Here is a 27,728-nt window from a genome sequence, read left to right as displayed (position 1 = left end):
AATTACACTTGAATAAAAAAAAAGAAAAAAGGATAATTTGTATCAGGAAGTACAATGTGTGGTAAGCCTATGGGAAGATCCTTCATAAATTCTGGGTAAAGTACAAAAAATTTAAATCTACAGCATAGTATAAGTTTATTCAAGCTCTGCTTTAAGAACTCCAATAAATAAAATCTGGACTTGCATAATAAGAGAATCATGATGTATATTATGAAAGGATTACTGACTTCATGAAAGATTTTATCACACAATTTCTTAAATAGCCGCTTTTCTCATACATTTTGGTATTTTAAAAATAATTTCCTATTTGACAAATGAGCCACCATGTGCCTTGGGACAAGTCACTGAAATTCTCTTGGCTCAATCTCCTCATCTATATAACAAGGATGGGTTTTAACCATGCTGCCTGCCTCATTCAGTTTTCATGACTATAAAGGTACTTTGAAAGCTATATATACATATTTTTATGGCTGTTGCTTTTTTTTTAAGATTTTATTTATTTATTTGAGAGAGAGAGAGTGCAGGCACAAGCGGGGATAGGGAGAGAGACAAGTAGAACCCCCACACGGTTCAATCTCACAACCTCAAGATCAGGACCTGAGCCAAAATCAAGAGTTGGATGCTTAACCAACTGAGCGACCCAGGCACCCCATGTCTGTTGCTTTTAAAAGAGAATTGGGGAGGGGGGTACTTTCCAAACTTTATTATTATTACTAAATATGTATTTTTTATATTTTAACAGTATCTTAAAAAAGCAATTTTAGATGACATATTCCCTCTATAAAAATCAAATCTTTCCCTGGTTCATGATCTACTTTTCTCATTTTTTAGTTCTTCTGAAGTTACATATTGTTATTGCCATGGTCTTCATACCTGGATTATGAGTGGCTCCAGTAGCTTCTCTACAGTGAATGTTTGTACCTGCAGATCCTGAGGATCAATATTCAGTGTGATTGGTGTTTCAGCCGACATGCTGCCTGTGCATAAAAACAAAAAGACACTTATTAATAAAGAAAAATACTTTCTAAAGGAAAGCACTAATGAAAATCAGAGTACATGAGATTTGTATTCAGCACCTCTTCCTGATATCAGCTGTAGCCCTCAGAGGACCAGGGTGACAAGTCCACCAACAGAGAAATGAGATATTCCTTCCCCATCTGTTCTCTGGTCATGCGGTCTAGGCTTAGATCCTCTAACAAATTAATCTATGTTAGTATGTTCATGACTAAAATAATAACCCAGGGTGGGTTTGCATTTGTTCAGGATCCTTAAGTAAAAATGAATGGCCAAGTTGGTGAGACATATCTTACAGCATGCAAGTCCTCTGACTTCCAAAAAATCATGAGGTAGCCAGCACTCCTATTTTGCTTGTTCTTGTTAATGGTAACTCAGATGAGGAGCCAAGTAGGACTTTGGAAGATGTGATACATCTCTATTTGTTTGGGGAACTGTTTGAGGGTTTTGACTGAAGAAGAAAGGTGGGGGCAATTTACTTTCCTATACAGAAAATAAATTAATTTAAATTGGCATAGTTATTATAAAAAGAGAGAAAGGATTGATATTTGGGCAAGACAAAATAAGAAAAAAATGACAAGCCATCTTTAAGGCATTAACATTAATCTTAAAATCAGTGAGATTTTTGCATAAGAATACATAGATATCTCAAATAACCACACATGGCATATATATCATAACATATTCAAATTAAAATTGGCCATAAAAACTATTACCCAAATTTCCAAGTCCACAAATTTGTATTAACTTATTCATAGTCAAGTACTTACTAAAGGCTCACAGAGATAAGCAGTAAGAAACATGTGTCAGCTATATGTAACTTAGTCTGTTAAAAAATAAATAAATTTGTAGTCAAAAGAAACATATGTTACCATCAATATGAAAACCTTCCCACTTAGATATTACCCATTTTCTTCTATATTTGCAGGCAAGAAAACATAAGATTCCACCCCCAGAAAATATTCAGATATTCCCTATGGCACCCATGGAAACTAAAACAAAAATATTTAGGAAGTACTACAGTAATCCCCCCTTATCTAGAGTTTTGCTTTTTGTGGCTTCAGTTACCCACAGTCAATCGTGATCCAGTCGACATATCATCAGAAAGTAAATAGAAGCCTCATGCTACATCACAATGCCTAGGTCATTCACCTCACTTCATCTCAACAGATAGGCAGTTTACCATCACCCAAGATGAAGACTGAGTACAATAAGATATTTTGAAGAAAAGAGAGAGACCATATCATATAACTTTTATTACAGTATATTGTTATAATTGTTTTATTAGTTATTATTATTAACCTCTTACTGTGCCTAATTTATAAATTAAACTTTATCACAAGTAGGGGCGCCTGGGTGGCTCAGTCATTAAGCATCTGCCTTCGGCTCAGGTCATGATCCCGGGGTCCTGGGATCGAGCCCCACATCGGGCTCCCTGCTCCGCAGGAAGCCTGCTTCTCCCTCTCCCACTCCCCCTGCTTTTGTTCCCTCTCTAGCTGTGTCTCTGTCTGTCAAATAAATGAATAAAATCATAAAAACTTTTCTATGTGGGAAAAGGGAAGGGAGGAAGGAAAGAACAAATACATATTTTCATGGTGTTTCTCTTATCCAGAATCAGTGCCTTCAACACTCCGTTCCATCCCAGTGATTCTAGGAGAGAGGACTGCTCTTTTTTCTATACCCCTGCCTCCAACCCCAAGGGATACCAGAGTCTTAGGGTAGGGCCCCTGTTCCCCCCCAACTGCTTCCCCTGAGAGTCTATTCCCATTCACCTCCTAGACTTTGTCAACGTCCATTGGCCTAGTTCCATATAATCAGTATCTCTTTGCTCATCAACCTCTCCCACTCTAGTGGATCCTTCCCTAGATCCATAAATGTGTTACTGTATATATTCCAAAGATAATCATGATCTCCACGTGTATGTGTAAGTGAAAAGGTCAGTGCTTCACCAAGGCCTTCCCACACTGTACACCTGATACACACGCAGAGAGAGACATATACATGAAACCATCCTGTAACTAAAATTAACTTTTATCTTGATGAAATGTAATTCTTAGGTTAATAACATAATTTTTTATTTATTTTTATTTTTTATTTGGTTTTGTTTTTGGGTGGGGGCAGCACCAAGGGGGAAGGAGAGAGAGAATCTTAAGCAGGCTCCATGCCCAGCGCAGAACCTGATGCGGAGCTCAGTCTCATGACACTGAGATCATGACCTGAGCTGAAATCAGGAGTTGGATGCTTAACTGACCAAGCTACCCAGGAGCCTCCATAATTTTTTTAAACAGAGGCAAATACTATAAAAGTTATACACCGATTTTTAACTGTGCAGGGAGGGGGAGTGTCAGTGCCCTGAATCCCCACATTAGTTAAGGGTCAACTGTACTATAAATGTTGAGAATTTTATATAAAACCCACCAACGTTGATTTCAGAAAGAGAATACACCTTCTGAAATGTAGCACATTTCTACACACAATCAAATGGCCTGTGCAGGGCATCTTTGTCCCCTTTCAGACTATGGTGTTTTCCTGTCTTCAATCTATCCTAAACTCTACCACAAGCCACTCATACAAACTGCCTACAATTCTTTTACTTTTTAAAAGACATTTTTGCCCTGGAAAAAAATACTATTCAAATTGTATTAAGTGAAAAAATACTGCTTGAATTTCTTTTCAAATGAAAGTATAAACTACTGTTACTCTATGATATAAAAGTATATGAAGCATTTGAAATATGCTTCAAGTAAAATATGTTCCATCTCCCTTCTGAATGGGTGGGAGGATGGGTGAAACAGGTGAAGGGGATTAAGAGCACACTTCTTGTGATGAGCACTGAGCAATGTATAGAATTCTTGAATCACTATACTATACACCCGAAAATAATATAACACTGTATGTTAACAACACTGGAATTAAAATTAAAAACTCAATCTTAAAAATCATGGGTTTAAAATATATAGAGAGATACAAAGCCATATGATTTAGGCCTTTACTACCTTGTTTTTTTTTCCCTTTTCACTGGTTTTATTTCCTTTCTAAAAGTAAAAACATGATCTCTTTTCTCAGCTATTCATCTGAAATACAGAATATATGTTTCAAGAAAGGCTCCATCACTATTGCCAAGTGGTTTCTCTCAAACGCATTTCTAGGACTGAAATGTTTTGTTTTGGTTGGGCTTGGTTTTGGTTTTGGTTTTGGCTTTTTCCAATCATTCCACCTACCACTTTGATTCCCTCTAACAGAAGCAAATCTAAATTGACAAATAGGATACTCCCATGATGACCCTTCTGCATAGCCTGGAGCCAATATATACAATAAAGTATGTCCTTCGGTCCCCATAACACCATAGGGTTCTATCAAATGAGTACTCACAAAGGAGTTCATTTGTTACCCCTTTCATGACAGGTACTATCCTACACATAAATCAAGTCAGGGTTACTGACATTGCTTTGTTCTTTCATATCAGAGACAAAAGTAGAGGACACTGTTGTGAACTAAAATAAGATCTAAGGGAACTTTCACAGCCTTTAAAAACATGCTTTCACAGAAATCCATTCACAATGGATTTTCAAAGCTACATTGAGCACCAGAAATTGGAGGCAAAGAAAATAAAAAATAAGAATAAAAATTATTCACATCATAAATAATCCTGCTAGAAAAATGTTTTTCAACAAAGAGATAAAAGACAAACCTAATTCAGCCAAAGTATCTTCTAAATCTGTGATCATGTCTTTAATACACATTAAGTAAAGAAAATTGTTGAGAAGTTCATTTTTTTCATGGCAAAATTATAAAATAATATACCAACAAGTCCTTGAAGAAGCTTGGCTACATATAATTATTCTTCTTTGAATAAATGCTGTTTCTTATAAAAATCTTTTGGATCTTTTGGATCTGTCCTGTTCAGTAATCCTGACTGATTGGAGATAAGAGCAGTAATAGGCAGAAAACCGCAGAATTTTACAAATGAAGTTAAAGCAAGGTCAGAGTCTGACAAATTGTTACCAAATTCTTATAGCAATACCACAATGTGAATTCAAAATAAAAATCCTACTAAGTTGTAGGTATTATAACCCAAGGTATAATCCATGAAATCTAAAGAGTTAGGGAGTACTTCTCAAATTCAAGAATAACTCCTACAACATCCTTCATTTCAACAATGTACTGGACTTGGATGAATAGAAATGATGAGATACTCACTATACCATTAGATTCTGGGATTACTTTTTTTTTTTTTTTTTTGAGAGAGAGACCACACGAGACAGGGAAAGAGCACAAGGAGGGGAGAGAACACGAGGGAGAGGAAAGGACAGAGGTGGAGGGAGAGGCGGCGGGGGGGGAGGCAGAGGGAACAGGACAAGCAGACTTGCACAAAGCAGGGAGCCCGGCATGGGGCTCCATTCCAAGAACCTGAGCTGAAGGCAGACGCTTAACTGACTGAGCCACCCAGGCGCCCCTGGGATTACGTTTATAAAGTTCTTCCTTATGTTGAATTGAAACCTGCCACTTTTTGACTTCTCTCCAATTGAGACTATTTTATAAAGTGGAAAAGGTACAGGTTGGAAGACAAAAAGACTAGATTAAAATCCCAGTTTTCAGAATCAAAGGGAGGAAAACATCACTTGACAGCAGTAATAGATGTCTCCAGGGAGAGTCCTTAGGGTGGAGCAAATGCACCCATGTGGATCCTTCCCTTCTTCCCACACTATCTTATCCACAATACCTGAATTTCCTTTATGCCACTTTATTCCCTGCTTGCAATTGAACTCACATCAATTTTAAATTCATTTAGTTTAACAAGGATTTCATTTTTTTTAAGATTTTATTTATTTATTTGACAGAGACATAGCGAGAGGGGGAACGCAAGCAGGGGGAGTGGGAGAGGGAGAAGCAGGCTTCCCGCTGAGCAGGGAGCACGATGCGGGGCTCGATCCCAGGACCCTGGGATCATGACCCGAGCCAAAGGCAGACGCTTAATGACTGAGCCACCCAGGCGCCCCAAGCATTTCATTTTTAAATGCAGCTAACTCTGAGGTCATAGGGTGAACATATTCAATAATGCATTAATATGAACTAGCTCATTACTCTCCATCTGACACCCATATATGTCACTCTCAAAGCACAAACCACATTGTATTCTAGTCATATCCTGGCAGCAGAAAAATTGGTTTTTTGTTTGTTTGTTTGTTTTTGGTTTTTTTGTTTGTTTTGGTTTTTTTTAAAGATTTTATTTATTTATTTGACAGAGAGAGAGATAGCAAGAGAGGGAACACAAGCAGGTGGAGAGAGAGAGGGAAAAACAGGCTTCCCACCGAGCAGGGAGCACAACATGGGGCTCGATCCCAGGACCCTGGGATCATGACCTGAGCTGAAGGCAGCCGCTTAACCGACTGAGCCACCCAGGCGCCCCAGTAGAAGAATGTTTGATCAGAGAGATGCACACAGAGGTCAATAGAAAATTTCAGCCATTTCCAAAATTTGCCTTGGGGTAGCCCATTCCCTCACAAACAGTAAAGAGAAAACTTTCCACCTACTTCTCCCTACTGTAACACAGGATCCCCTGTCTCCAAATTCTGAAGCTCAGGCTCCTCTTAGTAAAGCTATAATCCTTCTACATAAGTTGACATGTTCTTATGGGATGGCTTAGAAACGTAATCATCTATAATACAGTTCCTACAGAAAAGTCTCTAATATGAAATACTTAGTTTAAAAAAAATAAACTTTGTAACAGTTTGTAAGGTGACAGTTTATTCTCCTTTAAGATTATTAAATTCCATGTCAGAGTCATCAGACTTACCTAATTAATATATTTCTACTCACTTTTCAACTAAATTGTTCAATTCTTTTTTACAAGGATTACTACAAACACAAATCTCCCCATCATATACTTGGACAATTAATATTTCTTGCCCCTAAATGCAGAATTTTATTTTTTCCTCCTAACATTTCATCCTGCAGAATCTAGACTTTTGTTCCCACCAGTCAAAAATTACTATTAGAGAATCCAACATGTTAACACCTCCTCCTAGTTTTCTATATACCCAAAAATCGTTCAGTATGAATTCTATAGTCTACAGCTAAATTACTGAACAATGAGAGCCAGGCATGAAAACTGATTTTGATACCACCAGAACTCTCTTTTCAGATACATGATGATCAAGTAATAAACACTGTAGATATGAACTTTTCAAGAAGTTATTAATCACTTCTTATGAAATAATCTACTTTCTCATCTAGTCAAAAAAACATGGGAGGATTTTTTTTTAATGTTTCAGTGAAATAAAGACACCCTTTCCTTCCTATATAAGAATTCGGGACACCTGAGTGACTCAGTCGTAAGCGTCTACCTTCGGCTCAGGTCATGGTCCCAGGGTCCTGGGATCGAGCCCTGCATCAGGCTCCCTGTCTGACGGGAAGTCTGCTTCTCCCTCTCCCACACCCCCTGCTTGTGTTCCTCCTCTCGCTGTATCTCTTTCTGTCAAATAAATAAAATCTTAAAAAAAATAAAAAATAAAAATGAAAATAAATCTAGTTTGACATAACTCACTCCTGGAGAATCCATGCCAAATGTCAGCAATTAATGCCATTTATTTACATTTTAATCTTCAGTTTTCCTACAGTTTGGTGCCTAAATGTCCAGTCTAATTTCAGAGGCCACCTTTTTACCTCTTTTGAAAATAAAGGTATTTGCCCTCCTTCTGATTTCTGACAGCTCTGTTATTTCTTAGTGACTCCCAGGTTCTGTGATCACATTTGCAGATCATTTTAGAATTAAGGGATATACTTTTTCAAAAGACACATAATTCAACCAATTTAAAGAGACTAAGGTCCTTTATTTTCATCATCTAGGGTTTCAATTCTTTTTTAATTAATTAAAAATTTTATTAAGTAATACAAGGTTCAACTACATATATGGTTAAAAACAAGTCTCTCAAAGAGAAAATCTTGAAAGCAGCTCGGGAGAAGAGATATGTAACCTACAATGGTAGAAACATTAGATTGGCAACAGACCTATCCCGGGGACCTGGCAGGCCAGAAAGGACTGGCATGATATAGTCAGAGCTCTAAATGAGAAAAACATGCAGCCAAGAATACTATATCCAGATAGGCTGTCATTGAAAATAGAAGGAGAGATAAAAAAAAACTTCCAGGACAAACAAAAACTAAAGGAATGTGCAAACACGAAACCAGCCAGACAAGAAATATTGAAAGGGGTCCTCTAGGCAAAGAGAGAGCCTAAAAGCAGCATAGACCAGAAAGGAACACAGACAGTATACAGTAACAGTCACCTTACAGGCAATTCAATGGCACTAAATTCATATCTTTCAATAGTTACCCTGAATGTAAATGGGCTAAATACCCCAATCAAAAGACACAGGCTATCAGATTGGATTAAAAAACAACACCCATTGATATGCTGTCTGCAAGAGACTTATTTTAGACCCAGAGACACCCCCACATTGAAAGTGAGGGGGTGAAAAACCATTTACCATGCTAATGGACACCAAAAGAAAGCTGGGGTGGCAATCCTTACATCAGACAAATTAGATTTTAAACCAAAGACTGTAATAAGAGATGAGGAAGGACACTATATCCTACTTAAAGGGTCTATCCAACAAGAAGATCTAACAATTGTAAATATCTATGCCCCGAACATGGGAGCAGCCAATTATATAAAGCAATTAATAACAAAAGCAAAGAAACACACCAACAACAATATAATAATAGTGGGGGACTTTAACACCCCCCTCACTGAAATCGACAGATCATCTAAGCAAAAGATCAACAAGGTAATAAAGACCTTAAATGACCACTGTCCAAATGGACTTCACAGATATATTCAGAACATTCCATCCCAAAGCAATAGAATATACTTTTTCTCTAGTGCCCATGTGGAACATTCGCCAGAATAGATCACATCCTAGGTCACAAATCAGGTCTCAACTGGTAGCAAAAGATTGGGATCATTCCCTGCATATTTTCAGACCACAATGCTTTGAACTAGAACTCAATCACAAGAAGAAAGTCAGAAAGAACCCCTCAAATACAAGGAGGCTAACTAGCATCCTACTAAAGAATGAATGGGTCAACCAGGAAATTAAAGAAGAATTAAAAAAATTCAGGGAAACAAATGAAAATGAAAACACAACTGTTCAAAATTTTGGGATGCAGCAAAGGCAGTCCTAAGAGGAAAGTATATTGCAATACAAACCTTTTTCAAGAAACAAGAAAGATCTCAAAACCACAACCTAATCCTACACCTAAAGGAGCTAGAGATAAAACAGCAAATAAAACCTAAACCCAGCAGGAGAAGAGAAACAGTAAAGATCAGAGCAGATATCAATGAAATAGAAACCAAAAGAACAGTAGAACAGATCAACAAAACTAGGAGCTGGTTCTTTGAAAGAATTAACAAGATTGATAAACCCCTGGCCAGACTTATCAAAATGAAAAGAGAAATGACCCAAATCCACAAAATCATGAATGAAAGAGGAGAGATCACAACCAACACCAAAGAAATGCAAACAATTATAAGAACATATTATGAGCAACTTTATGCCAGCAAATTAGATAACCTGGAAGAAATGGATGCATTCCTAGAGATGTATCAACTACCAAAATTCAACCAGGAAGAAATAGAAAACCTGAACAGACCTATAACCACTAAGGAAATTGAAGCAGTCATCAAAAATCTCCCAAAAAACAAGAGCCCAGGGCCAGATGGCTTCCCAGGGGAATTCTACCAAACATTTAAAGAAGAATTAATACCTGTTCTCCTGAAACTGTTCCAAAAAAGAGAAACGGAAGGAGAACTTTCAAACTCATTTTACGAAGCAAGCATTACCTTGATCCCACAATCAAAGACCCCATCAAAAAGGAGAATTACAGACCAATATCCCTGATGAATATGGATGCAAAAATTCTCACCAAAATACTAGCCAATAGGATCCAACAGTACATTAAAAGGATTATTCACCATGACCAAGTGGGATTTATCCCTGGGCTGCAAGGTTGGTTCAACATCCGAAAAACCAATCAATGTGATACAATACATTCATAAAAGAAAGAACATGAACCACATGATCCTCTCAATAGATGTAGAAAAAGCATTTGACAAAGTACAGCATCCTTTCTTGATCAAAACTCTTCAGAGTATAGAGATTGAGGGTATATACCTCAATATCATAAAAGACATCTATGAAAAACTTGCAGCAAATATCATTCTCAATGGGGAAAAGCTGAGAGCTTTCCCCCTACAGTCAGGAACACGGCAGGGATGTCCATATCACCACTGCTATTCAACATAGTATTAGAAGTCCTAGCCACAGGAATCAGACAAGAAGAATTCAAAGGCATCCAAATCGGCAAAGAGGAAGTCAAACTCTCACTCTTTGCAGATGATATGATACTTTATGTGGAAAACCCAAAAGACTCCACCCCAAAACTGCTAGAACTCATCCAGGAATTCAGTAAAGTAGCAGGATATAAAATCAATGCACAGAAATCAGTGGCATTCCTATACACCAACAACAAGACAGAAGAGAGACAAATCAAGGAGTCGATCCCATTTACAAATGCACCCAACACCATAAGATACTTAGGAATAAATCTAACCAAAGAGGCAAAGGATCTGCACTCAGAAAACTATAAAATACTCATGAAAGAAATTGAAGAAGACACAAAGATGTGGAAAAACGTTCCATGTTCATGGATTAGAAGAACAAACACTGTGAAGATGTCAGTGCTACCCAGAGCAATCTACACATTCAGTGCAATCCCCATCAAAATAGCATCCACTTTTTTCAAAGAAATGGAACAAATAATCCTAAAATTTGTATGGAACCAGAAAAGACCCCGAATAGCCAGAGGAATGTTGAAAAAGAAAAGCAAAGCTGGCGGCATCACAATTACGGACTTCCAGCTTTATTACAAAGCTGTCATCATCAAGGCAGTATCGTACTGGCACAAAAACAGACACATAGATCAGTGTAACAAAACAGAGAACCCAGAAATGGACCCTCAACTCTAGGGTCAACTCATCTTTGACAAAGCAGGAAAGAATGTCCAGTGGAAAAAAGACAGTCTCTTCAACAAATGGTGTTGGGAAAATTGGACAGCCGCATGCAGAAGAATGAAACTGGACCATTTCCTTACACCACACACAAAAATAGACTCCAAATGGTTGAACGACCTAAATGTGAGACAGGAGTCCATCAAAATCCTAAAGAAGAACACAGGCAGCAGCCTCTTCGACCTCAGCCGCAACAACTTCTTCCTAGAAACATCACCAAAGGCAAGGGAAGCCAGGGCAAAAATGAACTATTGGGATTTCATCAAGATAAAAAGCTTTTGCACAGCAAAAGAAACAGTCCACAAAACCAAAAGACAACCGACAGAATGAGAAAAAATATTTGCAAATGACATATCAGATAAAGGGCTAATATCCAAAATCTATAAAGAACTTATCAAACTCAACACCCAAAGAACAAATGATCCAATCAAGAAATGGGCAGAAGACATGAACAGACATTTTTCCAAAGAAGACATACAAATGGCCAACAGGCACATGAAAAAGTGCTCAACATCGCTCAGCATCAGGGAAATCCAAATCAAAACCTCAATGAGTTACCACCTCACACCAGTCAGAATGGCTAAAATTAAGAAGTCAGGAAACTACAGATGTTGGCGGGGATGCGGAGAAAGGGGAACCCTCCTACACTGTTGGTGGGAATGCAAGCTGGTGCAACCCCTCTGGAAAACAGTATGGAGGTTCCTCAAACAGTTGAAAATAGAGCTACCATACGATCCAGCAATTGCACTACTGGGTATTTACCCCAAAGACACAAATGTAGGGATCCGAAGGGGTATGTGCACCCCAACGTTAATAGCAGCAGCGTCCACAATAGCCAAACTGTGGAAAGAGCCAAGATGTCCATCGACAGATGAATGGATAAAGAAGATGTGGTATATATACACAATGGAATATTATGCAGCCATCAAAAGGAATGAGATCTTGCCATTTGCAACGACGTGGATGGAACTGGAGGGTGTTATGCTGAGTGAAATAAGTCAATCAGAGAAAGACATGTATTATATGACCTCACTGATATGAGGAATTCTTAATCTCAGGAAACAAACAGTGTTGCTGGAGTGGTGGGGTGTGGGAGGGATGGGGTGGCTTGGTGATAGACATTAGGTAGGGTAGGTGCTATGGTGAGCGCTGTGAATTGTGCAAGACTGTTGAATCACAGATCTGTACTTCTGAAACAAATAATGCAACATATGTTAAGAAAAAAAAAGAAGATAGCAGGAGGGGAAGAATGAAGGGGAGTAAGTTGGAGGGGGAGATGAACCATTAAGAGACGATGGACTCTGAAAAACAAACTGAGGGTTCTAGAGGGGAGGAGGGTGGGGGGATGGGTTAGCCTGGTGATGGGTATTAAAGAGGGCACATTCTGCGTGGAGCACTGGGTGTTATGCACAAACAATGAATCATGGTACACTACATCAAAAACTAATGATGTAATGTATGGTGACTAACATAATAAAAAAATAAAAAATAAATAAAAAAAAGAACTTATCAAACTCAACACCCAAAGAACAAATAATCCAATCAAGAAATGGGCAGAAGACATGAACATTTTTCCAAAGAAGACATCCAAATGGCCAACAGGCACATGAAAAATGCTCAACATCGCTCGGCATCAGGGAAATCCAAATCAAAACCTCAATGAGATACCACCTCACACCCGTCAGAATGGCTAAAATTAACAAGTCAGGAAATGACAGATGTTGGCAGGGATGCAGAGAAAGGGGAACCCTCCTACACTGTTGGTGGGAATGCAAGCTGGTGCAACCACTCTGGAAAACAGTATGGAGGTTCCTCAAACAGTTGAAAATAGAGCTACCATATGATCCAGCAATTGCACTACTGGGTATTTACCACAAAGATACAAATGTAGGGATATAAAGGGGTATGTGCACCCCAACATTAATAGCAGCAGTGTCCACAATAGCCAAACTGTGGAAAGAGCCAAGATGTCCATCGACAGATGAATGGATAAAGAAGATGTGGTATATATACACAATGGAATATTATGCAGCCATCAAAAGGAATGAGATCTTGCCATTTGCAACGACGTGGATGGAACTGGAGGGTGTTATGCTGAGTGAAATAAGTCAATCAGAGAAAGACATGTATCATGTGACCTCACTGATCTGAGGAATTCTTAATCTCAGGAAACAAACTGAGGGTTGCTGGAGTGGTGGGGGGTGGGAGGGATGGGGTGGCTGGGTGATAGACATTGGGGAGGGTATGTACTATGGTGAGCACTGTGAATTGCGGAAGACTGATGAATCACAGCTCTGTACCTCTGAAACATTTAATGCAATATATGTTAAAAAAAAAATAAGATAGTAGAAGGGGAAGAATAAAGGGGGGTAAATCGGAGTGGGAGACGAACCATGAGAGAAGATGGACTCTGAAAAACAAACTGAGGGTTCTAGAGGGGAGGGGGGTGGGGGGATGGGTTAGCCCAGTGATGGGTATTAAAGTGGGCACGTTCTGCGTGGAGCACTGGGTGTTATGCACAAACAATGAATCATGGAACACTACATCAAAAACTAATGATGTAATGTATGGTGATTAACATAACAATAAAAAATTTAAAGAAAAAAAAAAGTCTCTCTCCCATCCCTGTGTTCCCGCCCTAACTTCTCTCCCACAGGCAACTGCTATGGTCATTTTCTTATAGTTTCAGAGATATCATAGATAATACCAGCATAGAAGGGTTTAATACAAATTCTGTATTTTAATACAAATTCTAAAAGACCTGCCTCTTCCACTTAATTCAATTCCCTGGTACTGGTGTTTGTTCCAGCTTGTCCACATGACATCACAGTATCACAGCTTTTGTGTATTATCTGTCACCTACTAATCTCACATCATCTGACTCATGCACAGGACATATTCCTTCCTTATGCTTTCTATTTCTCTTTCTCTCAGTCTGTAACTTTGGAAGTCCCTTTTTCTTTCCTTCAGCATCCCTTCCAACACTACAAAATGAGAACTGCTTTAGCCTTCCCAACATTATTTTTCCTAGTTCCAGCCATTGTCTTTTACTTGCCTTAAGTAATATGTCCCTTTTCCCATCTTTGATCCATATTCTTTTCAAATTTGTGCTCCCTACACAGAAACACTAGGATTTGGGGCCACTGATGTTATTGTTAAATGATTATTTATGAAGCACTACCCTAGATTCTGGTGAAAGAAAAAGTAGTGAAGCCAAGGCCCAGCTGACTCTCTTCTTTCTTCATTTTTAATTCATCAAATTTCTCTTTGGTTGTATACAGTCCCTTAAAATCATACTTACCATTAATCTAAAATTTCTGAAATTTGCTTCTCTTAACATCGAGGACACATGTGTAACTGTGTCTAACAATGTTTTATTTACAACTGTCACCTCTACAATAAAACACTTTCTCCCAAACCAGTACTGTCCATAGACTTGTCCTGGATCCTCATGTTTTGGAAGAGTCCAAGGGACCAAGGTAATGTGCCCTACACCTACCCTTCCTGACATGCTCTGGGTATCCAGTACCCCACCTCTCTGCTCAAGCAGCCCAAATCTATTTCCAGGGTCTATGCCAGCCTGTTCCTAACATCCATCCTACCAAAAATAAGTGACTCAACATGCCCATCCCTATACTTGAGAGGTGGCCAGGAGGCAACTTCCCCCCAAAAATTATGAGTTTGATGGAATTTGTATGTGCAGGCTGGACTGTCCACTTGTATGTGCTTGAGGCCTCTCAAATGCGAAACAGAGCCAGAAGAGAAGGGGGCAGACCACATATCAAGGGCAGGAGTGAGCTCCCCAACCACCACCTCATTCTAACAAGAAACTTCAAGGAATCCAAGAATTCTAAATCCAAATCTTGTCTTCCAGGTCATTTTGAAGGAGTATCTCTCAAGGTAGAAAGACAGGAAGATAGAACCTACTGTAGCAGCTTGTTAGCTTGATTTGTAACTTTTACATATATAAGTGTGGTATGCAGGCCTCCCTTTATACCTTCACTCTGCTCAATATAAATGTTAAAAACAGGCCTGCCCAAAATTTCTAGCATTCCATATCACCAAGTTCTTATTAATCAGATTTGCTTCTTTCATTGTTTCCTTAATCTTCTAAGATGCATTTAACCCTGAGGTAAGGTAAAAAAAAAAAAAATCATCAGTTATTCCACTTTTAAGAGAGGACTTCTTGAAATTTTCAAAATGTATCATCTCACTGTTACTATAACAGTTTTTTTAATATGTAGCAGGAAAATTCTTCACATAATAAGCTTCTGCAATACCACTTCTCTTTTCCTCTCTTTTTCTCCCTCATCCAAATGTTCTATTACTATTAAGTTTATGGGTTTCCATGCAAGAGTATATACTCACCATATGTATATTTTTCTACTTTTATTAAAATTATTTATGGGGCACCTGCGTGGCTCAGATGGTTAAGTGTCTGTCTTCGGCTCAGGTCATGGTCCCAGGGTTCTGGGATCGAGCCCCACATTGGGCTCCTGGCTCAGCAGGGAGCCTGCTTCTCCCTCTCCCGCTGTCTCTCCCCCTTCTCATGCTCTCTCTCTCTCTGTATCTCTGTTTCTCAAATGAATAAATAAAATCTTTTAAAAAATAAAAATAAAATAATTTGTGAACATTCAACATTACATTCATGAAAAAATAAATAAAATTTTAAATATTAAAAAAACACAACAGAAACATTCAGTTCAGGCTTTATTGCTATGATACTGTATTTAATTTGTATCTTTTTAGGTACCTATATTTATCATTATTTATTAATTATTGACCTTTTCCCATGTGATTTTCTCTGGATAATTACAATGAATAGTTATCTATTAACATGGTTTTTCTATGCCCTAATTATTGTCATACACTAACACACACACACACACACACACACACACACACACACACACACACACCCTGCTTTGATGGTTTTATCTGCAAATGGGTTTCTTTTCCTCAAGTTTAAAGTGCTTTGATTATGTCAACAAGTCTCCTACCAAAAATATCTTTAGACTTCATGAGATCCCATTTAGTGAAACTCTATTTAGTGAAATACAAAGAAGAAATTTTTTACAAGGTGCCAATTGCAACCATCATCACAAATACTAATTTTATCTAATACTCTACACTTCCAAAATATCAGAAAAAAATAGTGAGCAACTAGTGAAAGGTTTCCTACTCCTGAAATAATGTCATAAAAGAGAGCATTTATTTTGTCATTAGAAATTTATCTTAGGGGCGCCTAGTTGGCTCAGTCAGTTAAGCAACTGCCTTCGGTTCAGGTCATGATCTCCCTCTCCCTCTGCCCCTCCCCCTGCTCATGCTCTCTCTCTTGCTCTCAAATAAATAAATAAAATCTTTAGAAAAATTTATCTTGAGTGGATAGCAAAACTCTGTAAGCTTCATTTTCCCTAATCAGCATGCCCCCTTTCAGAAGGGTTAGCAAAATGTAATTAGGAATAATGTGAAGGACTGGAACCAAATGTAAGTGACAAAAAAGAATACATATATACACACAAGTTTAAATATAGAAAAGGAAAGGGGGACACAGGGGATTTGCTGCACAATATTATCACAGTTGATTTTATACAACTATCTTGGTTAGAGTGAAATAAAATGGAAAGAGGACAACTATAATAAAAAACTTCCACTACAATCTCTATACATACCTGTTTTCTAAGCCCACCTCCCTCCCCACCCCATCCCACCCCCATGGTTCCAATGTCATCATTTCTGGCTTATCTGGCCCACGAAGAAAGAAGTACACACATCTTTACTCACTTGGTAAACAAAAGGATCTCAGGTATGTCAGAGAGTCAATAAAATCAAGCAATTGCCTAACATATATGATGGAGAAATAGTTGGGTTTCTTTCTTTTCAGATGTTCTTCCTACACTTTACAAATACTTTCCACACATTTATTTGGAGATCAACAGTAAGTATAAGCTCTTCCACCTAGTCTTTTTATCAGCTATAACAGCAATGTTGTGAGATCAGAGGCACCCCTAGACCATAGGGCATCATTCATTCATTCAACTTATATTTATTGAGTTTCTACTTTACACCAGTCAGAGGGTAGAGGGAGACCATAAACAATAAATATAATGAAAAGAAAATTGTTAGCACATTAGAAAATGACATATACTATGGAAAAGAAAAAAGAAAAAGTTTAACAGAGTAAGCAGGATTCAGTGGAAGAGACATTGGGAGCAGACTGAAGTATTAAATAAGATCAAGATTAGCTTTACTGAGGACATTTGAGCAGATTTGAAATGGTGAGGAAATTAGCCAAGAAGACAGCTGGAAGCAGAGCACTCCAGGCAGAGATAACAGCAAAAACTTGAGGCAGGAAGAGTGTTGGCATATTAGCAGAACAGCAAGGAGGCCAATGTAAGTTGGGTAGAATGAGTTACAAAGAGGGGCTCCTGGGTGGCTCAGTGGTTAAGCGTCTGCCTTCAGCTCAGGTCATGATCCCAGGGTCCTGGGATCGAGCCCTGCATCGGGCTTCCTGCTCCACGGGAAGCCTGCCTCTCCCTCTTCCACTCCCTCTGCTGTGTTCCCTCTCTCACTGTGTTTCTCTCTGTCAAATAAATAAATAAAATCTTAAAAAAAAAAAGAATGAGTTACAAAGAGCATAGTAAAAGAGAGATCAGAAAGGTAATGGAGTTGAAGGTGGGTGGCTATAGATCATATCAAACCACATGGAAAATACACCAGGGGTTTGAGCACTAGAGAAACATGATCTGGTTTATATTTTGGAAAAATCACTCTGACCAATAAAATGAGGTATGAGAGGCAAGAGCAGAAGCAGGGACACCGCTGGGAGGCTCCTGTAGTAACTTAGACCTGGATGGTGCCAGTGGAGGTAGACAGAAGTCATCAGATTGTAGATACATTTTGTCAGTTGAGCCCACAGGAATTCCCAACAGACTGGACATAGGAAAAAGAGAATTCAAGATAGCTTTAAGTTTTCCAGTCTGCGGTAACTCGGAGACTGGAGTTGCCATTTAACTGTGGTGGGCACGGCTGCAGGAAGAACAGGAAAATGAAGAGTCCAGTTTGAGACGTGATAAATTTGATGTTTACATCCAAGTGAAGATGCTAAGTAGGCAGTTAAAAATACTAGAGCAAAATTTGGGAGAGAAATCTGGGATGAAAATATAAATTTTAGAGTTGTCAACACAAAGGTGGATAGAATGCAACCATCAAGGGAACAAGCTGACTAGGAAGAGGCAGGTCAGAGTCAAAGGACTATTGGGAATGAAGGGAAATATACATGGGGTGGTACTCAGAAGAGGAATACAGAATTAAGATTTGTCTTTGAAAAATATATAGAAAATAAATAGAAAAATATCCTCTTCCAAGCAAATGAATTAGAAAAAGGTACCACCCTCTGGGTAGACACGGCCCTGTAGGTGTTAGCAGGAAGGCCCACAGCTTGCCCAGCAGAAGGAGGGCTAGGTTTCAGCCTCACTTAGCCTCTCAGCAGGCCAAATGCAGAAGCCAGTGTGAGACATCCTGCTGCCCTCCCCTGTCTGCTAGCAGATTTTTTTTTTTAATTAGGCTCCATGTCCAGTGTGCAGCCCAACGCAGGGCTCAAACTCATAACCCTGAGATCAAGACGTGACGTCAAGAGTTGGATGCTCAACCAACTGAGCCACTCATGTGCTCCTGTTACAAAATTTCTTAAATTCTCCTGCATGTCCTCACTATTGGATCTCAGTAATTATGAGCCCTGGCTTTGAAGCTAGACTGCCTAGATGAGAATCTAGGTTCTGTTCCCTGCTCATTGGTGACTTTAGACAAGTTACTGAATCTCCCTAAATATCAGTTTCCTTGTCTGTAAAATGAGAATAATAAGAGTACCCCTCAAAGGGATCTTGAAGATTAAAGAAAATTCGTATAAAAGCTGTAACTTAGCCAATATCTCTGACACCTAGCAAGGGCTCAACAAATACTAGTTGATATTATTTTATCCCCTTTTCAGTAGGATAGCAAAGTCTACTTATCTACATTTGGGATAAACATATTTCTTTTATTTACAGAGCTTTAATTATTATTCAAGAATGCTTTTACTCTTTGTTCCCATAATAAAAGAGTTTAAAATAAAGCTTCCCTCTGGTGCCTCATTTTATTGGATCTCTTACCTTCAAATTCTAAGGCATATTTCTTACATGTGCATTAATTAGAAAAGCAACATGCCTAAATACCCTGGGGAAAAAATCCTAATGTACAACAACCTTATAAAGGATCGTGGGCCCTTTGAAATCAATTCCAGAGTGGTGCATAAAAGGTATGCTCCAGGGTTAGGTCTACAATTCTTAAATGTACTACATTCGGGATGCTCAAGAGTCTGCACTTTTTATTTCCTTAGCTTCCGAGAACTCTGGGTTTCAACAGAACAAAACAATTTATATTTTGTAATAAAAAGTAAGTATCTTTAGCATGTTGTAATTCAAACTTTAAGCATCTGAAGTTCTCTTTAATAAACCTCTGGATAGTAATTTTATTGATGCTCTTTGAAAAATGATCAAATTGAGTGCTTGCCCCCCAAAATTATGAGTTTTGTGGATTCTTTATGAGAACACCTAAGCGAAATTAAATTAAATTGAACCAATTGCTTACTCTAGCCATAGTAACCAAAATAAAACTTCCCTGCACATACGACATAAATGATGGCTGCAAAAATTTTTTTTCCTGTACTCAGAAAACTGCAAAACTGGTTTTAAAAAGCAAAAAATTGCCTTAAATAATATAAAGAAAAACAAAGGAAAACAACATTCTACTTATACTTAGGTCGTATACTATGTCCTTCTTACCATGAATGGCTGGTCAAGTTTAATCTCCCTCCAAAATAAAAAAAAAAAGCAAAAAGTTATAATTCAATTTCTGATTTAACTGAAAAGTACATTGTATATAAATTTTACATGAAGACCTCATTACCCCTCTCCTGATAACACACCTTTCATGTTATTTTACAAAATGCCAGTTCACACTAAAAGCTCACCCTATATTTCACAATGGCACACTTTACAAAACTGCAGCTAAGGAGAAAGGACAGAAATGCCCCATGGTTATTCTATATAGCAAATCCTTTCAACTTAAGGACTTTTTGTACCATATAAAAATTATAACAGAAATGAAACACTATGAGCTCCCATCTCATATAAGCGCAGCATGAAGGTTACCTACATATTATTTAAAAAGCCAAATAACTAAATTAGTCCAATCAAAACCTAAGAAGATAATCTAATATGTGAGACCTCGGAGATTTCATTGAATCACTCCGAACAAGAATAACCTTCAGCTATAAGGCATCAAGTTCGAGCAAGCAAGGCAGAAGTAACATGCCCTTCATATACACATTGAAAGTGAGAGTGGCTTTTGTTGCTGTAGGTCCAGTGGGTCTGTGGGTCAGTTCTGCTCCATATTATAAGACAGCTCAAATATATATGAATTCTCCTAAGGTATGTTATTTTTGAAAGGCAGAGAACAAAGAAAATGGTGAAAAAAGTAAAATTATTGTCAACCACAATTTGAAACTAAAAAAAATCCCCATTTCTTCTTTGTTCTCTTATTAGCTAGAAATAAATAAAAGCCTGCTTATCAGAATAAAGAAAATGAGACCAAAGTTTTTGAAAACACTATATTCATTTTTCTATGTATCTATTAATACACTAGGGAAAACCAACAGTATATAACTGTTTTAAAAACTTCAGCTCCTTCCCTGCCTCCTTTTTTCCAAACTCCTTTAACAGAGTTTTAAAAGTCTGTGCCAGATCTTTCAACTTAACCATCTAAGTTCACTAATTTGCCACTATTTTAAATTTTTTCTTCAGGAACTCTGCCTATATATCTATTAACCCTATTTAACTATTTCTCCCACATGCTCAGTATTCTCTCTGTAAAACATAAAAGACTTTCTCCTCTGGCTTCAAAACACCACCTTCTACCCTTCTGGCATTCTTTCCCAATATCTGTTGCTGGCTCCGGCTTATCTACTACCTCCTGTTAAGGAAGGGTCTTACCTTAAGGTTGAACCCCTTACATCCTATTTACTGCTCACATTACATTGTTTTCTCTGAGTAATCTCATTCTAGAGTTTCAGTTCAACTTAGAACCTCAGATTCTACAGTCCAGATCTCTCACCTGAGCTTCAGAGCCCCCAAATCCATTGATCACTGGGCCATCTCACAGGCATCTCAAAACGGAACTCATGACATTTCCCCAAAATCTGTTGCCACCATCTTCAGTTCTCATCTAGATTAATGACTTCACCATACAGGTGGGTACCCAAGCAGCACCATGAACATCATCTTAGAATATTTTCTTTCACTCTGCCTCTCTCTTCATATCACCATATCAGATTAGCAGAGAAGTTCATATTGCTTCCATCCCCTTAACTCCTCTTGTATTCTCCATGTCCTCTCTATCCCCATTGCTACTTTATCAGTTCAGACCCTCAGCTCAGACTTATTTAGACTCTGTAATGATACCCTAACTGGTCTCTCTTCTAGTTTTTCCTTCAAATTATTCCCTAAGTCATCTCTCTAATATAAAATAAGATGTTACACTAAACCCCTGCTTGAAACTCTCAATGATTCTCCATTTTGACACAATAAAATTCAGGTTCCTTTGCCACTCAAGGCAGTTTGGTCTGTCCTATATCTCTAGCTTTCTCCCTCTCTTTGATCCTCCTCTTCCCTGTACTCCATCCATGCTAAAGAATTTGAAATTCTCTAAATGGACCATACTATTCTATGCCCCTAAACTTTTATTCACTCCACTCCCTCTGCCTAGAGTGCCCCTCCCCAACAGCCACTCGACAAATACTTGTTCATCATTCCAACTTCAACTCAAACAATCCTCTTTACATCTACACACACACACACACACACACACACACACACACACACAGAGTCATGACAGAAGTAAGCAATGCTGCCTTATCTCTGTACCCTATACAGATCTCTAAGAGAATCATCATCATCATCCTACCATCTCCTGAGATTTCTTATACTATATGGTAGAGTAAATGCATGTTTATGTCACTTCCTTCCATCAAAACTAATAGAAGACAAAAAAAAAAATTAAAGTTAGAACCACTATGCTCAAGGAAACTTGTCATTACCCCAAATTACAAAGAAAGAAATATAGTGAAATCTTGACCAAATTAAAAAAAAAAAGGAGGGTAAAAGCCTATACACATCTCAGTGATAAATAATTTTCCCTAAAAGTGCCACAACCCTGAAATTCCTGTCCATGCATCCTTTGATTAGAGTATTGAGATGTAGGGCATGGATAGATATAGGATCAAAGGGGGATATCCTTGTAAAGACCCAATTTGAGACTACAAAAACACAAGAATGGTAGCTGTCCAACCATTGAAAGTGAGGGGATGGAGAAACAGTTACCATGCAAATGGATGTCAAAAGAAAGCCAGGGCAGTAATACTTATATCAGACAAAATAGACTTTAAAACAAAGACTGTAACAAGAGACAAAGAAGAAAGGACACTATATAATAACAAAGGGAACAATCCAACAAGAAGATACAGCAATTGTAAATATTTATGCATCCAACATGGGAGCACCCAAATATATGAAACAATTAGTAACAAAGGAAATAATCAATATTAATATAACAATAGTAGGGCACTTTACACCCCACTTATATCAATGGACAGATCAACCAAACAAAAAATCAACAATGACTTTGAATGACACACTGGACCAGATGGATTTAACAGATATATTCAGAACATTCCACCCTAAAACACCAGAAAACACATTCTTTTCAATTGCACATGGCACATTCTCCAGAATGGATCACATATTAGGCCCATAAAACAAGTCTCAACCAATTCAAAAAGATCAAAGTCATACCATGCATCTTTTCTGACCACAATGCTATGAAACTAGAAATCAACCATAAGAAAAAATATGGAAAGACCACAAATACATGGAGGTTAAATAACATGCTACTAAACAATGAATGAGTCAGCCAGGAAATCAAAGAAGAAATTAAAAAGTACATGGAAACAAATGAAAATGAAAACACAATGGTCCAAAATCTTTAGGATGCAGCAAAAACATTCTAAGAGGGAAGTTTATTGCAATACAGACCTACTTCAAGAAATACAAAAAATCTCAAATAAACAACCTAACCCTTACACCTAAAGGAACTAGAAAAGAACAAACAAAACCAAAAACCAGCAGAAGGAAGGAAATAATAAAGATTAGGGCAGAAATAAATGATATAGAAACTAAAAAAAAATTGATCAGATCAAAGAAACCAGGAGCTGCTTCTTTTCACAATCAACAAAATTGGAGCACCTGGGTGGTTCAGTCATTAAGCGTCTACCTTTGACTCAGGTCATGATCCCAGGGTCCTGGGATCAAGCCCCACATTGGGCTTCCTTCTCAGCAGGAAGCTTGCTTCTCCCTCTCCCACTCCCCCTGCTTCTGTTCCTGCTCTTGCTATCTCTCTCTCTGTCAAATAAATAAATAAAATCTTTTTTTAAAAAATCAACAAAATTGATAACTGCTAGCCAGGCTTAAAAAGGGGGGGGGGACACAAATAAACAAAGCACAAATCAAAGAGGAGAAATAAAAACCAACCACAGAAATACAAACAATTATAACAGAATATTATGAAAAATTATATGCCAACGAACTGGACAACCTAGAAGAAATGGATAAATTCCTAGAAACATAAAACCTACCAAACTGAAGCAGGAAGAAATAGAAAATATGAACAGACCAATTAACAGTAACAAAATTGAATTGGTAATCAAAACACTTCCAACAAACAACCAGGACCAGATGCTTTCACAGGTGAAATCCACCAATCATTTAAAGAAGAGTTAATACCTATTCTTCTCAAACTATTCTAAAAAAATAGAAAATGAAGGAAAACTTCCAAATTCATTCTATAAGGCTATATCAAAACCAGATAAAGACACCACAAAAAAAGAGAGAGAGAGAGAGAACTACAGGGTGGTATCTCTGATGAACACAGATGCAAAAATCCTCAACAAAATACCAGCAAAACAAATCCAACAATATTTTAAAAAATCATACATTACAATCAAGTGGGATTTATTCCTGGGATGCAAGGGTGGTTCAATATTCACAAGTCAATCAATGTGATACACCACATTAATAAAAGAAAGGATAAGAACCATATGATCGGGGGGCGGAGCAAGATGGCAGAGGAGTAGGAGACCTGGATTTCATCTGGTCTCAGGAATTCAGCTGAATAGGGATCAAACCATTCTGAACACCTACGAACTCGACAGGAGATCGAACAGGAGAGTAGCAACAACTCTCTGAACAGAGAAGAGACCACTTACTGGAAGGTAGGACTTGCGGAGAAGTGAATCCGAGGCAATATTCGGGAGGATAGACGGCGGGGGAGGGGCCTGCGCCGGCCGCTTCTGGCAAGTGATAGAGCCGCGGAGCACAAAATCGGACCTTTTAGAAGTTGGCTCCGCTGAGGGACATCGCTCCAGTGGCTAAGCGGGGGGTGGAACCCTCGTGGGACAGTGTGGTCTCAGGACCCTCGGGGTCATAGAAAGACTGGGGGTGCCTGAGTGCGGCAGAGCTCCCGGGTATCGGAGCGGGGAAGCCGGCTGCAGAGACGGAGCTGAGGCGCAGGCTCTCAGCTCGGGGTGGCCATAAACTGTGATCCGCGGCCCAGTCGGGCCACTGCTCCTGCAGCAGGGACCCAACAAGCGGCAGAGCCGGGGAGACACCCCTTCCTTCCCGGGGAGGAGCGGCGCGGGAGCGCACCGCAGGGATCTGCTGGGTTTGGAGACTCCACATGGGGTCGGGTGCCAGAGATACAAACGCTCGGTCACAGGCTGGGTGAGCACGGAGAGCGGCAGGAGACCAGGGACAAGGGAGTGACTGCTTTTCTCTGGGGGCGCACTGAGGAGCGGGACCCCGAGTTCTCAGCTCCTCCGGGCGGAGATTGGGAGGCCACCATTTTTGCCCTGGTCCTCCAAAGCTGCACCGAGAGCTTGCAGGGAACAAAAGCTCCTGAGAGCAAACCGGAGCAGCTTCCTTAGCCCGGACGACAAAGGCGGGGCAATTCCGCCCCCGGCAAAGACATTTGGAAACCACAGCAACAGGCCCCTCCCCCAGAAGATCAGCACAAACAGCCAGCAAGCCAAGACCAAGTTGATCGATCAAGGAGAATGGGAGAACTCCAGCGCTAGGGGAATACTGCACATAGATTCATGGCTTTTTTTTTTTTTTTTACCATGATCCATTATTTCATCAAAGTTAATTTTTGTTGACTGTTTTTTTTTATTTTTCTTTTTCCCTTTTTCAACCAACATCTTATCAATCACTTTTCTTAAAAAAAAAAAAAACATTTTTTATTTTTCATTTTTAGAGTCATATTTTATCCCTTCATAGTAGTTACCCTTATTTTTGGCATATATATATAAGTTGTTCTCTCTTTAAATTTTGGGGTATAGTTTCTTCTAACAGATCAAAATATACCCTAAATCACTAGTGTATGGCTTTGTTCTAGTCTCCTGCCTGATCACATTCTCTCCCTTTTTCTTTTTTTTTTTCTTAAATCTTCTTTCTTTTTTCAAACAACTTATCTTACCAAGTCCTTTTATAAAATCTTTTATAATTTTCATCTTTACAGTCATCTTCCATCCCTTCATTGTATCAACCCTTAATTGTACATATATGTCTTTCTTCCTTTAAAATTTTAGGAGGCACTTTTTTCTAACAGACCAAAATACGCCCAAAATCTAGTGTGTGGCACTGATCTATGCACTAGCCTGATCATATTTGATCATATTCTGCTTTTTTTGTATTGTTTTGTTTTTGTTTTTATCTTTTTTTTTCTTTTTTTTTTCTTTTTCTCTTTCTTTTTTCTTTCTTTCCCTTTCTTTTCCCCTGGTTTCAGGTCTTTTCTGATTTGTATACAGTATATTTGCTGGGGACGTTGTTAACCTATTAGCATTCTGCTGTCTCATTCATCTATTCTCCTCTGGACAAAATGACAAGACGAAAAAAATCACCTCAGCAAAAAGAACAAGAGGTAGTACCGTCAGCCAGGGACCTACTCAATACGGACATTAGTACGATGTCGGACCTAGAGTTCAGAATCATGACTTTAAAGATACTAGCTGGGCTTGAAAACAGCGTGGAAGTTATTAGAGAAACCCTTTCTGGAGAAATAAAAGAACTAAAATCTAACCAAGTCAAAATCAAAAAGGCTATTGATGAGGTGCAATCAAAAATGGGGGCACTAACTGCTAGGATAAATGAGGCAGAAGAGAGAATCAGTGATATAGAAGACCAAATGATGGAAAATAAAGAGGCTGAGAAAAAGAGGGAGAAACAACTACAGGATCACGAGGGCAGAATTCGAGAGATAAGTGATTCGATAAGACGAAACAACATTAGAATAATTGGGATCCCAGAAGAAGAAAGAGAGAGAGGGGCAGAAGGTATATTGGAGCAAATAATAGCAGAGAACTTCCCTAATGTGAGGAAGGAAACAGGCATCAAAATCCAGGAGGCACAGAGAACCCCTCTCAAAATCAATAAAAATAGGTCAACAACCCGACATCTAATAGTAAAACTTACGAGTCTCAGAGACAAAGAGAAAATCCTGAAAGCAGCTCGGGAGAAGAGATATGTAACCTACAATGGTAGAAATATTAGATTGACAACAGACCTATCCAAGAGACCTGGCAGGCCAGAAAGGACTGGCAAGTTATCTTCAGAGCACTAAACGAGAAAAATATGCAGCCAAGAATAGTATATCCAGCTAGGCTGTCATTGAAAATAGAAGGAGAGATAAAAAGCTTCCAGAACAAACAAAAACTAAAGGAATTTGCAAACACGAAACCAGCCCTCCAAGAAATATTGAAAGGGATCTTCTAAGCAAAGAGAGAGCCTAAAAGCAGCAAAGATCAGAAAGGAACACAGACAACATACAGTAACAGTCACCTTACAGGCAATACAATGGCACTAAATTCATACCTTTCAATAGTTACCCTGAATGTAAATGGGCTCAATGCCCCAATCAAAAGACACAGGCTATCAGATTGGATTAAAAAACAAGACCCATCCATATGCTGTCTGCAAGAGACTCATTTTAGACCCAAAGACACCCCCAGATTGAAAGTGAGGGGGTGGAAAACCATTTACCATGCTAATGGACACCAAAAGAAAGCTGGGGTGGCAATCCTTATATCAGACAAACTAGATTTTAAAACAAAGACTGTAATAAGAGATGAGGAAGGACACTATATCCTACTGAAAGGGTCTAGCCAACAAGAAGATCTAACAATTGTAAATATCTATGCCCCGAACATGGGAGCAGCCAATTATATAAGGCAATTAATAACAAAAGCAAAGAAACACATTGACAACAATACAATAATAGTGGGGGACTTTAACACCCCCCTGACTGAAATGGACAGATCATCTAAGCAAAAGATCAACAAGGAAATAAAGACTTTAAATGACACACTGGACCAAATGGACTTCACAGACATATTCAGAACATTCCATCCCAAAGCAACGGAATACACATTCTTCTCTAGTGCCCATGGAACATTCTCCAGAATTGATCACATCCTAGGTCACAAATCAGGTCTCAA

The 27,728-nt window shown here is 38.6% G+C and overlaps 1 protein-coding gene across 3 annotated transcripts in view; it reads right to left on the bottom strand.

Moving 5' to 3' along the window:
- Nucleotides 1–27,728, bottom strand: part of CTNNA3 (catenin alpha 3) — a 2,007,818-nt gene that overhangs the window by 1,888,077 nt on the left and 92,013 nt on the right. For all 3 annotated transcript variants that reach the window (XM_073878933.1, XM_073878931.1, XM_073878932.1), the window contains one exon: nucleotides 874–977. In XM_073878933.1, the coding sequence (XP_073735034.1) occupies nucleotides 874–972 (99 nt within the window). In that variant the 5' untranslated portion in view covers nucleotides 973–977. The remainder of the gene's footprint in view (nucleotides 1–873; nucleotides 978–27,728) is intronic.

This window comes from Callorhinus ursinus, unplaced genomic scaffold, assembly GCF_003265705.2.
Source record: "Callorhinus ursinus isolate GAN/ISIS: 27379988/994484 unplaced genomic scaffold, GSC_fseal_2.0 scaffold31, whole genome shotgun sequence".
Classification (NCBI taxonomy): Eukaryota; Metazoa; Chordata; class Mammalia; order Carnivora; family Otariidae; genus Callorhinus; species Callorhinus ursinus.
The sequence above is the reverse complement of the archived record's forward strand: the minus strand, read 5'-3'. Positions and strand labels throughout refer to the sequence as shown.